This window comes from Oreochromis aureus, linkage group 14 (assembly GCF_013358895.1).
Source record: "Oreochromis aureus strain Israel breed Guangdong linkage group 14, ZZ_aureus, whole genome shotgun sequence".
NCBI classification, from domain to species: Eukaryota; Metazoa; Chordata; class Actinopteri; order Cichliformes; family Cichlidae; genus Oreochromis; species Oreochromis aureus.
In genome coordinates this window covers 23,954,898-23,972,756 of record NC_052955.1, presented here as the reverse complement: position 1 = coordinate 23,972,756, position 17,859 = coordinate 23,954,898, and the positions used below count along the sequence as shown (strand labels likewise).

Sequence of the window (17,859 nt, the reverse complement as noted above, 5' to 3'; positions counted from 1 at the left end):
GTGAAGATGGTCGCCTGCAGGTTCAAGCTCATTGCATCTCCAACCCACATCCACTGCCACTGTACTTAAGGGAAGTTAAAGACTTTCTTCTGCACCTACATTTGGATCACCTCGATCCATGACAGTCATTCAGGCAGTGATGCCTGGACTGGAAACAAGCATCCTTAAAATAATACAACATTCCAGCTCATGTGTTGGAATGCAAAACAAATGTGTTGTTTAAATTAGAGACTGCACTTGTGACAGAACAACAAATATTTTATTTTGATTATATAAGTAATGTAAGTACAAAACAACCTGTGGTAGACCTAAACTTATTTTCAGAATAATTACATCTGAGACTTTGTTTCATTGTAAGATTATAACAGTGATGGCAATATAATTGTTTGTTGTTCAGCAGAACAGTGTCCAGTATGTTGGCTGTTATACTTTGTTGTGTTTGAAAATAAAAGTTGGGCTCATTTTAACATCATTACAAAAATTGTTGTTAATTATTTTTAATCATATTCAGGTTACCACAAATTGTTTTTTTTCATTTAGTTGAACTTAACATGTTTGTCAGTAGGTAAACAATTAGTATTGTACAGTCAGAAATATCAAGTTATTGTTAATACTGCAGACTTGCAATGAATAAGTTGTCCTAACAGTCATCTTAAGTAAGCTTTACTTAGTTTTTTTGAGGCAACGAGTTTCCATAATTTTTTTGAGTTCTGGGAACTAACACGGCTGTACAGTGTACTCAAAATGAGTAAGTTGCCCTAACTTGGTCATCTTACGTAAACTTGATCCAATTTTTTTGAGTTCTGGGAACAAATGAGCTTGTACAGAGTACTCAAAGTAAATAAGTTGTCCTAACTTAGTCATTTTGAGCTAAGCTTTACTCAATTTTTTTGAGGCAACGAGTTTCCATAATTTTTTTGAGTTCTGGGAACTAATTAGATTTTACAGTGCAGTCCAGTAGCCTATATAGAGAGACGAGACAACGAGGCTCCAGTTACAGCAGTGCAAGTAAACAAACAACAAATATAAGAAGAGTAAGAAAATAAATATATACTTTAGGACTCGGGGTAAAGGGATCAATAACAATTTAAAATGTATATATTATATTTTGTTGATTTAAAGTCTCACACACAACCCGTTTTTTGAAAAAAAAAAAAAAAAGAGAAAAGAAGAGGAGAGGCTGGGGATTGAGCCTGCCTATTTGCCTGACACGCTGTCAACTTTACGCAATAATGCGAGAGGTGGAATTGCTTGCTTGTTTATTAAAGTGCTTGAAAAGTTTACAAAGCAATGTGATCGGCTCGCGATTCAAACTCTTAAAACATCACAGGCTCTAATGCAAGAAGGGGAAACTCGTTGTGCTGCGGTCAACAAAAACTACGGCTGCCAGGCCTCCTCTCTGTCAAAATCAAACCAGTTAAAGACAGACTGACAACGCCCTCTTAATGTCACTGCTAGCACCCATGTGACTCCCGTTACACATCACCATAGCAACCAAACAAATGTAAACCCAGTGATCATTAAAATTCAATACATTTAATTATGGCTCCTACGAGGAGAAGCGAGCAAAAGACACAGGTAAGCACATGTGTCATTGGATAATGGCAGGTCATGTATCCTAAAACATTAAGAATCATAATGCTTTATTAATCCCTAAGGAAATTATGTGGGTTACAGTTGCTCCAAGAAGAAATGGTAAAAAATGGTAAAAAAAAAAAAAAGTAACAGTAACAGACTAAACTCCAAAAAATATATACAATAATATAATATTAATTAGTCAGTGTCAATTGTTGACTCCCTCTCTTCATCTTCATATGTGTGTATGTGTTTGTGTGTATGTGTGTGTGTGTGTGGGGGGGGGGGCGCCAGAGGGAGTGTTTGCCCAGGGCGCCAAACACGCTAGGACCGCCACTGGCTGTGTGGGACCGATTGTAGGCACTTGCTGCTACCCCAGGGGGTGAGCGCGAAGCACCCTCAACATCTTTCATTGCAAGACTATTGTACAGGTTGCAGTGAAAGGAGAGATGTTATTAGAAGACTGGTGGGTGCAGTGCCAACACTTGGGCTCTGTCCTGTCGCTCTTTACTCAGTCGTTACTCTGAATCCAGACCATATTCCTATTCCAGAATTATTTTGGTATTTTATTGATATGGAACAGAACTAAAGATTAGAAAGAGAATCCACACACAAGTACACATCTTGTTTTCTTTTTAAAGGTGTGGAGAGTGGGTTCCAGTGTTTCAGGCTTTTAGTCACACTTCAACATCGATCAGACACAATGACTTCTCTCTTCTCTCCCCATCTTTTCTCAGCAGTGTGCACACAGAGCAACATTCATGTTTATTGTGTGGATTTTGTTTGATAGGTACCATGTCAGAAATAATCCTCTGTCCACTTAGTGCTATGTTTCATATGATATCAAATTGCAGCAGCATTTTCTGTGTCATTCTGTAACACAAACATATGTGTTCCTCTCCATCGGCCCATAACAGCAGTTGTGGCATCGGTTGCAAAGGGAGATCACATTATTGTGGAGGAATTTTGGTCCACTTTTTCTTACAAAATTGCCTCAGTTCATTGACATTTGCAGACGTTTGTTTATGAACAGTTGTCTTGAATTCTTGCTAGAGTAATTGGTGTTTGTGCTGCTCTGCTGTTTGGTTTTCTCCAAATGTGCCGCTCTCCACTTTGGTCTCATCTGTGCAAAAACAATTCTCAAGAAGTCTTGTAGATTGTTCAGATCCAACTCTGTAAACGTTTCTTTTTTTCTTTTTTTTTTTGTCTGTCCCATTTGGTTCTTTAGCCGTCAGAATTGTTGTCTGAAGACCAACAAGGATACCAAATGGATTTATTTTGCCAAATGGATCATCATGGCATTGCCGTATTGGTCCATTTGATCAAACTTTGTTGTTATCATTTATTTTATTTTCAGTTGTTACAGATGGGACAGACATGACTGGGGGATAGGAAAGGGAGAAAGAAAGAGAGGAAGGAAAAGAAAAACAGAAGGAAAAAGGGAGAGTGAGAAAGGGCACTTATAAAGACAAAGAGAAAAAAAAAATCTCCTGGATCACCTGTTGAGAGAAAAAGAAGAGAAGACAAGCAAAAAACAAACAAACAAAAACTAAGCAACATACTAAACACAACACCATCACGTTAATCTAGCTAAGTGTGAACAGCAGTAAATACTAAATATTGAAAGTTGTTGTGGAGCATGCAGGACAGAGCGCACAATGTGCTTTGAAGTAGCAGCTAAGAAAGGTGTAGTTTATGTCTACGAACAGTGAACACTCGTGTGCACACCTGTGTGGATCAACGCGCTTGTATACAAAAGGTTTCCCCATGTAACGGTCTGCTAGAGGGTGTGGAGGCCCATAGCCCCGTCCCCCAGGGCATGAAGCAGGCATGGAGGAGATCCAGGCTCCAGACATCCAGAGGCCCCAGAGTGCGAGAGCCCAAGGAGTACCACCGGAGGGGCATCCGTGCCACCCTCCTGGGAAGGGCTGAGGAGATCCCCAGACGAGGGGGTCACCCAGTAGCCACGGAGCAGAAGCCAGAAGGGCTGCACTGGCGTGCCCGCCGGCTCTGCCGGCAGCCAGCTGTGCCAGAGTGAACCGAGTTGCAGGCCGCGAGGCCGGAGGCCCAAGGGCCCCCTTTGCCCTGGAAGAGGCCTGACCGAGCGACAGGCACCAGGCCCCGCCAAGTAGCCACCGGGAGTGAGCTGGTGCATACCTGAGCGCCCAGCCCCGGACACCAAGAACCACCAATGCACCAACCCCTGAGGGCATCAGTTACCAGCAGGGAGTGTGGTGAGGGGAGATAGGCCTCCACACTTGGAGGGCCTGGGAGTACCCAGGGAGGTGGAGCCTAAGACCCGACCTGACATATAGACACAGACAAACAGGCACACACAGACATAAACATGCTTTCCCACCCTCATGCACACATATACAAACACTCAGCACTCACCCAACGTAAGGATAGACATACATGGACATGTACACACAATCATACTCCCCAAACATACTCTATACCCGGGTCCAGGTACCCTCGCCCAGAGGGGAAGCGGCACCCAGACCCAAGAGATGTGACCCTTTCCCCGGGGTGGAGGCAAGCAGACCGCCCCAGGCTCCGCAGCAGCAGGGAGGCCAATCGGACAGCCAACACCTCCTCCCAGCCCCCGCCCGATGGCTAGTAGAGAACGGGGTGTGTGAAGACCCCATACCTCCCTCCTCCCGCTCATGTGTAGTGTTGCTGCGTGTTGTTCTAAAGTGCATTTAAAACAAGGGAGGGCATGGTGCTGCTGCCAGAGAGCAGCAGGTGTTAGCACGGCCCCTCCCGAGAACCCTCAATGTCTACATGGATTTAAAATTGAGAGGTGGGCACCGGCGCCAGAGGTAGGGTTGAATACACAGACCGTCCTCTGGACGCCGTTAACGTGGTCACCCTCAAGGCCCTATATATATATATGTGTGTGTGTGTTATGAGAGTGTGAATAATGTGGATGTCTAAGTTGTGGAATAAAATTGAGGCACAGGTGGCCAGAAGGAGACAGGGGGGAATGCCTCCCTGCACCCTGGTGACACACCCGCACCCCAAGGCCCTACCTGTGTGGGTGGGTGTGGTGGAGCGGGAAGAGGAGGCAGCCGGGATGGGAGGAAAAGAAGGGAGGGCAAGATGCCTCCTTAGGGCCAGCTCCCCCGCTGACCCCAGTAGGCACCCCCGTCCTCTAGTACCCACCAAGGCAAGGGAGCCCAGGCCCATCCAGACCGGGGCCTATGGCAGCAGCACCGCTAAGCCCTACAGGACCTGGGGAAGCCCACCCCACCCCACCGCAGAGGAAACTATACCCACCCCAACATTCAATCATCTCCAGACTACACAAGACAACAGACACCCAGGTTAGGTTTATTCTCCACCTCTCCTGTGTCTCTCCCCCACCTGCAGAGTGGACTTCTGCAAGGATGGAACAACATCCCTGCCAGTTGAAGAGCCCCCCAGTTAGGCCGATGCACCAGAGGCCTCCTGCGCCAGGGCTGAGCCCCCGTGCACCCACCCGCCCACAACCTCGGCGACACACCGACGAGGACCGAAGCCCCCAAGGCCCAGCCAGAGCCCCATCACGGAGACGAAGCACCCCCGAACCCCAAGCCCCCCCGCCTGCCCCGGATCCACTCAGGGGCAGCCAGGCCACCAGGCCAGTAACCTACGTCCGCCAGTACAGACCATCCCCCAGCCCCGCTGCACGCAGCCACGAGGAGTACACCCTCTAAGAGCAACCAGAGCCACTAACCAGGTTATGACCACAACCCCCCGGGTTGAGCCCTCCAGGGATAACGTCTCTAGGGGTTCTCCTGGCGCCCTAAGCCCATCCCAACCTCCACATCAACCACAATAATGAAGGCAGTAAACGTTTCTTAGTGAGAGAGGGCATTCACCTGGTAACACCTCCAAACTAGCCAAACACAAACTTGTTCACTGTTTTAGTAACTGAGCTGCCTTTAACTTTAAAATTGAACATGCTAACCAAGGCCTCATTATTTTTATATTTTTGCAAAATAATGAAGAAAGAACAAACGTCCAAATGAAGTGATATTTTTCTTTGCAGCTTCAGTATCCAGAATCACTATGATGCAGCTCAAATGGGTACAGAAGTGGAAAAATGTAAAGGAAAATAAAGAAAGTGACATTACATTCGGCTCCAAATCGTAGGTGTTACAAAGACTTTGGTATCAGATGACCTTTTGTATCAGTTGAGTGTGAACTACTGCAGAAGTTCTCTGATGGTCTCTAGCTCAGTTTCCCTCTTTTGGTTCTCTAAATTTTCAAGATTAGGCTGGCACAGATGATGGAAACGCTACAAAATGGAGAAAAATTGAGCATATCATTATGCTTTCTATTGTGATAAAAATCACCCAGTAAATATGAAACCCATACATTTTTGTTTAACTATACATTTAATGTTAAAACACAGTCATCCCACCTGACTTAGAGTCCCAGTGCCAGTGCCCAGTTTATACAGGGCCCATCCTGGAACAAGCAGGATGGAGGAGAGGGCCAGTACCCACCCCATCACATATGCCCAGGATGGGTAGACGTACCACCGATTAAAGGTCAGAGGCTGGTACTCGATTAAAGAACATATAAAAGAGCCCTGAGAAAACAAAAGGAGATGGTTTAGCTAATGGAGAATTGAGTGTTGACATCTTAGCACTTAAAGCCCAACTCACCAGTGAGACCAGTGGTGTGAGGTAGAGCCAGCAGAGTTTAAAGAAGTAGTTGGCTCGTGTTCCTGTCATGTCCTTTATTATGTCATACAACTTATCTACCCCTTAATAGGAGAAGAAACAAAATTAACAACATATAAAGATCACACATGGTGTCAATGGAACGCCATGGATGTATTTTTTTTCACATGAAGATCAAATGACAGCCAAAGGAGTCATAATCAGTCATGTAAAGACTCCATTATAATGTCCTCACAAGTGTCTGCAATCTCCAAAAGTTGAATCTGTTCATCTGGACGTAGCGTTTTGTGGGAGAAACGTTTCGTCACTCATCCAAGTGACTTCTTCAGTCTCAGCTGACTGCAGGTTTCCCCAAACCTTATAAACAGTACATTTGCATAATGACTGAAACCAGCCCACTGAGGAACAATGGGCTGTGAGGTCAGTTCCTTAATCATAATTATGCAAATTCTCATGACCATTGATCAACAATCACTGACCAAAACCCACTGATCAACGAACACTGATCAATGGCCATGAGTACCATTCACAGAGAGTTGGGGAATGGCTGCAATCACAGCATTGTAAGATGGTGACAGATGTACCCTTAGGCCCCCTCCTCGATTCAGAGATGGTCTTTCCTTTTCACGTAAATGGCCTCCTTGACTCCGGCGCTCAAACCAGCGTTCTTCCCTGTCCAGGATGTGTACATCCTCATCGTTGAAAGAGTGTCCACTGGCCTGTAGGTGTAAATAGACTGCAGAGTCCTGGCCTGACGAGGAAGCTCTTCTGTGTTGTGCCATCCGCTTCGCTAAACACCAGGTCTCTGTGGCTTTTAAACCCCAAAATACGCTGCGCCAAAAACTGGTCCACCCCAAGGATCGGGTCCCCCGACACAAACAGAGTAACATAGTGTGCGCTGTTAAGTGCCAGGAGGATTGCCAGGATTTATACATCGGGAAACCAAACAACCTCTAGCGAAGCGGATGGCACAACACAGAAGAGCAACCTCATCAGGCCAGGACTCTGCAGTTTATTTACACCTACAGGCCAGTGGACACTCTTTCAACGATGAGGATGTACACATCCTGGACAGGGAAGAACGCTGGTTTGAGCGCCGGAGTCAAGGAGGCCATTTACGTGGAAAAAGGAAAGACCATCTCTGAATCGAGGAGGGGCCTAAGGGTACATCTTTCGCCATCTTACAACGCTGTGATTGCAGCCATTTCCCAACTCTCTGTGAATGGTACTCATGGCCATTGATCAGTGTTCTTTGATCAGTGGGTTTTGGTCAGTGATTGTTGATCAATGGTCATGGGAATTTGCATAATTATGATTAAGGAACTGACCTCACAGCCCATTGTTCCTTCAGTGGGCTGGTTTCAGTCATTATGCAAATGTACTGTTTATAAGGTTTGGGGAAACCTGCAGTCAGCTGAGACTGAAGAAGTCACTTGGATGAGTGACGAAACGTTTCTCCCACAAAACGCTACGTCCAGATGAACAGATTCAACTTTTGGAGATTTACTTTCCTGGATGATTGAGAATGCATCAAGAAGTGTCTGCAAGATTTGCTCCTATATATGAGAAAATTTCCCTGATCATGTCATCATCATGGCATCCTTAGTGTGAGATATAAAAGGAAAAGCACACCTACCAAATATCCAACCCAGTGCCAGAGTTTCAAACACACATAGGAAGAGGATGCAGGCTCCATTACAAGCATAGTAGTCAAACAACTGGAACACAAACATCCCTCCCTGGAGACAATGGCACAGATATTTATTTCGCATGCATTTATTTTTCTCACTAAAATCAGGATTACAATTAGGATATGTAATGTTTATTTTTTTCTTTTAGACCCACACACACATTTCCAAAACATTTTTTGGCAGTGATACATTACATACAGACCTCAGTAATCATGACAAGCTGACAGAAGAAGCATATTAGGCAGAAGAGAAGGAGAAAAATCTCCCTTCGACCGGCCCTGCGCAACACTTTGGGAAACATATCGATGAAGGACGTCATCACCACCTCCATGGCAACAAACTGTGCAGAGAACAGACAAAACACACTGAGTAAATTTCAAAGCATAAATGCAATGTTCCAAAGTTGTGTGTGTCTTACTTGTGTATCCAGACCCAAGAGAATGAGCATAACAAAGAAACAGATGGACCACAGTTGAGGCAGGGGCATCATGGCTACAGCCTGAGGGTATGCAATGAATGCCAGGCCTGGACCTGAAACACAACATGATGGAACACTAAGCTCCTTCTACACAAAACATGCCAGCTACATGCTATTATTTGTATTTCCACTGTATTTTTTTCTTTTCTCTATGTCTTGTGACCAGTGTTGCTTTGCTACTGCAGTTTATAGTGGTGCTGATTGTTTGCTTCCACAGCTGTAAAAATAATTTTATGCCACTGAGACCTAAGTCTTAATTTCAAATTAAGCATCACAAAATGTAAACTTAGTGACTCAAACATTTAACAAAGCATTCTGTTTTTCTGTAGAAATGTGAATATTACAGAAAAAACAATCCTTCTGTTCCACATTTCTCCTCTTCTTCCACAACCCCCAATTCCTATAATCAAGATAACAAGGAAACTTTCACACAATGTTTGGATGCCTATTTTCTTATTGAGATATAGTAAATTTTGACTTTTTGATGGCAAAAGTGCTTTGTTGTTCTTCTTCCAATCCTGGAAACAAGTTCCCATACACAGCAAAAACTCCAGTGTTAAATTAACACTGGAGAGTGTTTATATGAGTCCACACCTCTGAGTCTTAAATATAACACTGTTGAGTGTTAAATGAACACTTTTGACAGTGTTATATTTTTAAAAGTAACCTCGTCAGTTTTGAAGATTAACAATGACTAACACTGAGCAGTGCTGATTTTCTAACACTGGAATATTTCTAACATTTTGAGTTATTTTCCAGTGTTAGAAAATCAGCACTGCTCAGTGTTAGTCATTGTTAATCTTCAAAACTGACGAGGTTACTTTTAAAAATATAACACTGTCAAAAGTGTTCATTTAACACTCAACAGTGTTATATTTAACACTCAGAGGTGTGGACTCATATAAACACTCTCCAGTGTTAATTTAACACTGGAGTTTTTGCTGTATAAACTCACTACTGAGAAATTAACTTTTGTAAACGAAAAATGCTGAAATCTTTCAAAAAATACTGTTCTTAAAAATCAAGCCTAACAATTAAAAACAGAGCCCTGGAAAATTTAAAATCTTTCTCCTTCTGTTACCAAGTCTGTGACCAGTTGAGACATGCTGCCATAATATTGTTATGTAAGATTGAGTCCATTTATAGATCACTGTTATGTCATATTTATGGGTCCAGGCGAATGTGGTCGCATGTTTGTGATATACACCTGACTCGGCCACTTCTGCAATGGGAACGCCTTGCTCATGAGCCATGAATCCCAGCACTGAGAAGACAGCAAAACCAGCTACAACACTGGTACCACTGTTCAGCAAACACAGCATCAGAGAGTCTCTGCAGATCACAAAAACAAAGTGCATACTCCATGGAGTCACTGCATGCAGCAAAATATGAGGATTGAAATATTTATTTAAAATTAAGCTTAAATAACTATTGATCATCATGTACTTATAGCAGTTGTTGTTGTATTTGTTGTAGCTTCCCAGCACAATTAGGGAACCCACACCGATACTGTAGGAGAAGAAGATCTGACTCCCAGCCTCCATCCACACCTGTTCCAACAAAGCAACAGTAGTACACTTGTCCACCTGTATTAGACACTGTTTTAGATTTGAGCTCGTACCTGAGGGTCCATTAGTCGTGAGGGTTCAGGCAGAAGATAAAACATCACTCCTTCTAATGCTCCGGGAAGAGAGAGGCCACGAATCAGCAGAATTAACAACATCACATAGGGGAAGGTAGCTGTGACATATACCACCTGTGGAAAAAAAAACATTTCAGAGCATTTAAGTGTTTACTCAATATGTACTATGTACAGTCAGGTCCATAAATATTGGGACATCGACACAATTCTAACATTTTTGGCTCCCTACACCACCACAATGGATCCCAAATGAAACGAACAAGGCGTGCTTTAACTGCAGACTGTCAGCTTTTATTCGAGGGTATCTACATCCAAATCAGGTGAACGGTGTAGGAATTACAACACTTTGCAAATGTGCCTCCCACTTCTTAAGGGACCAAAAGTAATGGGACAGAATAAGAACCATAAATCAAACATTCATTTTTTAATACTTAGTTGCAATTCTTTTGCAGTCAATCACAGCCTGAAGTCTGGAACGCATAGACATCATTAGGATCGTGAGCAGTTCCTTTCCTTCTCCATACTCTTCTCTTCCCGTCACTCTGCTACAAGTTAATCTTTGTCTCGTCTGTCCATAGGATGTTGTTCCAGAACTGTGACGGCTTTTTTAGATGTCGTTTGGCAAGTCTAATCTGGCCTTCCTGTTTTTGGGGCTCACCAATGGTTTACATCTTGTGGTGAACCCTCTGTACTCACACTGGTGGAGTCTTCTCTTGATTGTTGACTTTGACACACATACACCTACCTCCTGGAGAGTGTTCTTGATCTGGCCAACTGTTGTGAAGGGTTTTTTCTTCACCAGGGAAAGGATTCTTCGGTCATCCACTACAGTTGTTTTCCGTGGTCTCCCGGGTCTTTTGGTGTTGCTGAGCTCACCGGTGCATTCCTTCTTTTTGAGAATGTTACAAACAGTTGTTTTGGCCACGCCTAATGTTTTTGCTATCTCTCTGATGGGTTTGTTTTCTTTTTTCAGCCTAATGATGGCTTGCTTCACTGATAGTGACAGCTCTTTGGATCTCATCCTGGCAGTAGACAGCAACAGGTTCCAAATGCAAACAGCACACTTGAAATGAACTCTGGATCTTTTATTTGTTCATTGTAATTGGGGTAATGAGGGAATAACACTCACCTGGTCGTGGAACAGCTGTGAAGCCAATTGTCCCATTACTTTTTGTCCCTTAAGAAGTGGGAGGCACATATACAAACTGTCGTAATTCCTACACCGTTCACCTGATTTGGATGTAAATACCCTCAAATAAAAGCTGACAGTGTGCAGTTAAAGCATATCTTGTTTGTTTCATTTGGAATCCATTGTGGTGGTGTATAGAGCCAAAAATGTTAGAATTATGTCGATGTCCCAATATTTATGGACCTGACTGTATATGTACTGTATATATAGCTACACTGAGGAAAAATAATTACTTGATCCCCAGCTGATTTTGTAAGTTTGATTGCTTATAAAACAGTGAACAGTCTCTAACTTTTGTGGTAATTTAATTTTAATGGAGGGAGACAGTATATCCCCCAAAAGAACATTAAACAAAAGTTATAAACTGATTTGCATATCATTGAGTGAAATAAGTACTTGAGCCCCTACAACCTAGCCAGAATTCTGGTTCCCATAGATTGGCTATTGTGGCCTATGTGGCACACAGATTGCAATCCATCAATTAATTAATCAGTTACAGATGCTCCTGTCACAGTTCTGGGTCTTAGACCCAGCTTTTGAGTTTATTGTGCTTTTTTTGAGTGTTTTGTTTTATCATTATGACTTAAGTTTCAACAGTCAGTCCTGAATTTATTCTTGTTATTGCTTCAGAGTTTTCTTGTGATCTCAGTTTAATCCCTATTTATTAGGTTTCCCTTGTTCCCCCCTTGTCCTGTGTCCCTCGCTCCCTCTGTGCATGATGTTTGCCTTTTCTTTTTACATGTGCCCCTCCTTGTGTTTCATTCCATATTCCCTCTGTCTCTCGTGTGCATTCATGTCTGTTCTCCACAGCCCATTTTGCCTCTTGTTTCAAAAAAACAAAAACAAACAAAAATAAACATGTCTTATGTCTATTTGTCCTGTCTGTTGCCCTGAGTTTAGTTTCTCACATTTTAGATTAGTTATTGGCTTTTGGGTTTTCTTACTTTTGTACCTTTGTGTTTTTCGCCTTTTGTTATTAAGTTCCTGTTTCCCTCTGTCATCTGCACCGGGGTCCTCACATTGCCACACACGATCTGCACCCACAGATCGCTGACAACAGTTTTCTATATTTTGTCCATAAATTATGGAAAATTTGTGCAGGTAGCTAACACTTCAAGTTAAATACTTATTTCATCCAATGACATGCAAATAAATTAATTACATACCTTTTATGTCATATTCTGTCTCACTCCATCTACCATTTAAATTAGAGACTCATGTAAGTGGACCAACTTCGGCAGGGGATCAAATAATTATTGCCCCCACTGTATTTACCAGCAAAACTACCTTTCCTGTAGATCTAACTCCTTTCCAGATACAAAAGTAGCAGACGATCCACATAGCAATGAGGCACAACAGCACCTCCCACTGGATGCTGCCTATTTCCTCAATGCCCCCTGAGATCGTCAGCACTCTTCGTCTAGAAGTAAATTAAATGCAGAAGGTAAAAAAAACACTAGATAGATTGATAGACAGACAGACAGACAGACAGACAGATAGATTGGTAGGTAGATGTAGATATATATAGATGCAAAAGGTACAAAATGCTTTATTAGGCTTTAAATAACTTGGTATGTAGGCTTTTTCAGTCCATCTACATAGACATACTCCCAAAATTCGGTGGCTGCAGAGGTCGAGTTTGTCTGGTTGGTCCAGTGGACGGTGTTATTTTGTGTTGAAAAGTCTACACAGCCCTCTGAGAGGAGAGTGTCAAAGTGCCAAAGTGTCAAAACATTAAAGTTCAAATACTTAAACATACTTCAACTATTTTTATTGGAAATTGGAAACAATCTTTGCATTTTACCTGTGTTCCAGTAGTTGTTGCAGGAGGCCCAAGGAAGCTGAGAGCTGAAGGAGAACACGAGGTAGAGCAAAGCCCAGGACAGAATAATGATGTAGGTCATACAGCTATAGAAGAGAATTAGCTGTCCACCAAAGCCAATCCCTGAAAGGCATTTACAGGTAATGATGACAAAAATCTCCATTTATCAATTACTCAGACTCTTTGTTGTTTTAGGGTTACTAAACAGTTTTGCCTTGAGGTCTGTGACTGTGGTGGCTATTTGAGTGAACTCATTGTCATATTCAAGAAACCAGTTTAAGATGATTTTGTGATATAACAGGATAATATGACATTATCCTGCTCAAAGTAGCCATGGTCATCAGCAATACTTAGGTAGGCTCTGGCCTTTAAACAATGTGCAGTTGGTACTAAGGGGCACACGGTGTACCAAGAAAATTTCCACCACATTACACAACCATCACCACCACCACCAGCCTGACCCACTCATCCAAGGCAGTGTGGACTCATGCTTCTATGCCAAACCTACTATCAGACAAAAGGTTTGCTCTCTTCTCCAGTTTTTGTGAGCTTCTGTGAATCACAGTCTCAGTTTCCTGTTCTTATCTGAGTGGCACCTGGTATGGTTACAGCTGAAGCCCATCTGCTTCAAGGTTGTTGTGCATTGAGAGATCCTATTTTTCCTTGGATATACATTTCATTTTGCATGTGCACATTTGATTTGTGTGTGGGTATTGAAATCCATGTGTGCGTATTCAGATTTTTGCCACAATAATATCTCAAGATACTGTAGCAGGTTACATGTGAAAAGGGAGCCTAGTAAAAAGTTGGGTGAGCTGTAATTGTGACTTGCCTGTATTTTCAGTGCTTTCAGCAAAATGTTAAGACTTTTCAGCTGGCCATAATAATAATAATAATAATAATAATAACTTGTCCAGTAACTTGCAGCTACAGCAGCTACTTTTATGTGTAGAATTCAGTTTTGGGATAGTCCAGCACCTGTTATTCATGGTCAGAAGAATCCTTTGAAAATAAATAAATAATGAGTGCCACAAACACAGTTTTATACATTAGCTGGGTAGCTCTCTTCAGTAAAGGGGACAAATAAATGTCAATATTTAATAAAATTGAGTATTTCTAATTTGAACACCATGGGAAATATTTGAGATAATGTAAAAAGTCAACCACATGCATAATATTAGTCTTAACATGTTAAATTTAAATGCATAGATATTACATCTTATTCCTTTAGAACTCACTAGTAGTAAATCACTGAGAATTACTTGCAAAACACAATGTTGCCAGTAATTGTTTGCTCTCAGTTAAGGCTTGAACTCTTAACTTGAGGATTGATAAGTACAGAACTGGGTTAACTTTAAATACTTATTAACTTGTTCACTACATTTTGAGACACAGTTGCGCAAGACTGTGAATAAATGGCCATTGAAGAGAAGGATAACATGATGTTTTCTTGTTATTATAGATGCCTGAACAGCTTACCTTCTGCTAGTGGGCAAAGCTTCCTCCAGCAGGTAATGCCACCCTCCTGGGTGAACTGCCCTATAGTTGTCTCCAGCAGGAACACGGGTACACCACAGGTTACCACAAATACCAGATATGGCACCAGGAATGCACCTGAATTAAAAACATACACAGCAAACATATCTGTTGTGCAGCTTCTGAGTAACAAGCTTACTCAATTAAATATGGACCTGGTATATGCTTTTAAAACAAAACATATATCAGTTGTTTAAATATACTACCAGAATTAAGACAACATATTGGGAAGTTATTAAAGGAAATTTCTAATAAATTGTTTGACTAGTACTTTTACTGCTACTACTACTGCTTTTTACTAGAGATGGACCGATCCGATATTACGTATCGGTATCGGTCCGATACTGACCTAAATTACTGGATCGGATATCGGCGAGAAATAAAAAATGTAATCCGATCCATTAAATATCAAAAAAGCATCTCACAAAACTTGTGACACGGCGTAACTCGGCTCATAACCGTAGCACTTTGCAGCAGTATGCCTCATGTGATAGAGCGGCTGTGTGTATTTGTAGCCTGCTACCAAACCAGCATTTCATCTCCGAGGAAGTTATCCCAGAGAGAAGTAAAGCAAGTGTGTAAGTTCATCTCTGAATGTCTGTAAAGCATTCCCATGTTAAGCTTAACAACCGATATATAGAGCCACTGCCTCTCTCTCTCCCTCTGCTGCTGCTACTTCAATCGTGAAACTGCTTAATGATCAGCTGATCGGCTTTTCTGTCGCGAGTCCGTCTCTCTTCTTTGTTTTTGGCCCACTTTGCACCAGAAAGAGGAAACCAGCGGCTGAACAACAGCAGCACGTTTAACCTTGATAAGCTGTTGTTAGAATTTATTTAATATTACTTTCTAGACCAGGATCCTTTTCTACGTAGCTGACGGCTGGTAACTGTGCAGGGGCGGATCTAGCAAAGTTTAGCCAGGGGCCCGATAGGGCATGAACAGGAAAAGGGGCACAAAGACATACTTTTCTTTCTTATTCTCATTTAAAATATGTAGCTTTTAATAAATAATTATCTGAATCTTACACCCAAAGTTTTAATCTGATGTAAAATGTATAGAAGTCCATTACTATATATAGTAACTCTTAAGTCTATATACCCTAGTAAGCTATAGTACTTTTTCCTTTGGGAAGGTACCGTCTATGAATTCTGCAATTCTGTTGAAGAAAGATGTTGAATCTATTTAATTATTCTTGAAAAATAATTTGTTTCTGTGCATTTTTTTTCACCCTGCATCAAATTAAAGTTGATTACATCGATTAAGCATCATGAGGTGGAGGGTGGGTGGTTCCCTATTTTTTTTTATTTTATTTTTTTTGCTGGGAGTTTGCAACTCTATTAGTTAGGTTGCTTAATATTTCTGCTAAGTACTCTTTAAAATACCAGAATAGGGAGGATGGAGTAGGTTTAAGTTAGGTTTTAAGTTAGGTAAGGTTTATTAGATTGATCAGTGTTGCTGAACTATGAAATATTTTGGGTGCAGTGTATTTTTTACATACAGGTATAACAGAATAGCTTTAGTGTTGTTGTTTATTTAAACTTGAGTATGAACTTATACAAAATGCAGCAAGATATTAAAAAAAACTGTTTTATTGATTAAAAAACACACAATATCGGATTCATATCGGTATCGGCAGATATCCAAATTTATGATATCGGTATCGGTATCGGACATAAAAAAGTGGTATCGTGCCATCTCTACTTTTTACTAGAACTTTGTTTGTGGAAGTTGAATTCACAAAAAAAAAAACTACAAGAGGCAGAGTTTTATAAACTAATAATATTGTTTTCTTTTTTTAAAAAATTATAATGATTCTATTGCAAACAAACAAGCTGCCTGAGGACAGGATGCTATTGAATTCAATGGAGCAGAGTCTGCACTTTGAATGCTGGCATCAGATTTGAGGGAATCAAGGTGCTGCAAAATCCAAAATGCTTCAAACAGATGGAGAGCCCTGCTTGGCCTCACCTACAGTTGTCATGTGAGCTAGTTCAAATGATAAAATTAACATTTCCTAGAGTACCAATGGAGTTTGAAGTCACACTTTCAGTCTCATTTCAGTGACTGTGAACTAGTAATAATAGACCTTGAACTAGGATTGTTCAGTAATTTATTTTGCTCATGCTTTGCACAATCAATATAATCCTACAAGATTAACACACCTTTTGGTTATTTAATGTAAAATAATTATATTAAATGAATTAAACATAAGTGTTAGGAATGCCTACCCCCTCCATTTTTGTAACAGAGGTAGGGAAACCTCCACACGTTCCCCAGGCCGACAACATTTCCTGCCACAGCAAGGAGAAATTCGACCTTATTTCCCCAGTGTCCTCGCTCCTCCACCTCTGGCTGTGTGTCTCTCTGCGTAGATTTTCTTTTCATCATTTCCAAAAGTTCAGGGTGCAGACAATGATGCCTCTGCCTTTGGTGCTCTAATCATCACTGCCTTTATATTCTCTGCCAATTCTGTGTTGAGGAATGAGTTAATAAGTTTTCAGTAGAAACATTAATTAATTCCAGGAGAATAACTGGGTGAAACAAAAAAAAAGGTTACTTGGTTTAAAAGCTTTCACTTTTAACTTGTTGGGGTCTATGTTTTTCAAGATGCATCTCAGATATGCACAGGATTAAAATTTAGTTGTGCTGCATCGCTATGTCACAACTGGCATTCGTTAAGCTATACTTGCCAGTTGTTACGTTCCCCTGAGGGGTCTAGGCGGTGAGGGGGAACGTAACAAGTGGGGGCTCGTCCGGGATTGTTGAAAAGGGAGTTTCGAGTTGGAATTGTTTTTTGATTATCTTGCTTTTTTTTTCACCTTTAGAGATTCACAACTTCCCAGTTAAGTTAGGTGAGTGTCCAGCTGAGCTTATTGAGTTCTTCCTTTGGGCACTCTTTTGTTGTTTTGCCTTTCTTATTTTCGGAGTAATCCTGGGCGGGGATAAGTTCCCTGTTGGGGGTAGGCAATTCAGGGCTCCGGTCGCTGAAGCTTTGCCTTTCAAGTCACCTCGAGCTCAGCACGCTCCAGAAGATAGGTAGGTATAGTTTGGTGTGCTTAGGAACTGGGTAAGTTGTATTTGTTAATGTGTGTGTGCAGTAAAAGGTAAGTTGGTCAGTTAAAGTAAGTTGTGTAGTTAACTCTTAATTGGTTAATTGTTGGGTAGTCTCTAAGTGAGTTGGCAGGTGTGTGGTGGTTTTCTTCAGGCTGAAATGGCGTTCAAGTTGAATCAGGTGGAGCTGACGAGCACTGGG

General features: G+C 41.7%; 1 protein-coding gene across 2 annotated transcripts; it reads right to left on the bottom strand.

The window, feature by feature from the left end:
• Window positions 1–1,873: 1,873 nt before the first annotated feature.
• Window positions 1,874–17,030, bottom strand: LOC116323013 (sodium- and chloride-dependent GABA transporter 2-like). 2 transcript variants are annotated; one of them, XM_039622536.1, is made up of 15 exons: window positions 16,835–17,030; window positions 14,550–14,684; window positions 13,053–13,193; window positions 12,857–12,944; window positions 12,536–12,668; window positions 10,039–10,173; window positions 9,864–9,967; window positions 9,625–9,749; window positions 8,358–8,470; window positions 8,142–8,279; window positions 7,885–7,987; window positions 6,231–6,331; window positions 5,984–6,154; window positions 5,742–5,857; window positions 1,874–2,698 (listed from the first exon to the last, which is right to left on the bottom strand). In XM_039622536.1, exons 1-14 carry the CDS (start codon window positions 16,992–16,994, stop codon window positions 5,765–5,767), a joined length of 1,740 nt encoding a protein of 579 aa, XP_039478470.1. In that variant the 5' UTR covers window positions 16,995–17,030; the 3' UTR covers window positions 1,874–2,698; window positions 5,742–5,764. The 2 variants fall into 2 exon arrangements, with proteins under 2 accessions (XP_039478470.1, XP_039478469.1); XM_039622535.1 differs by lacking the exon at window positions 1,874–2,698 and having other exon boundaries at window positions 5,316–5,857.
• Between the last annotated feature and the right edge of the window lie 829 nt (window positions 17,031–17,859).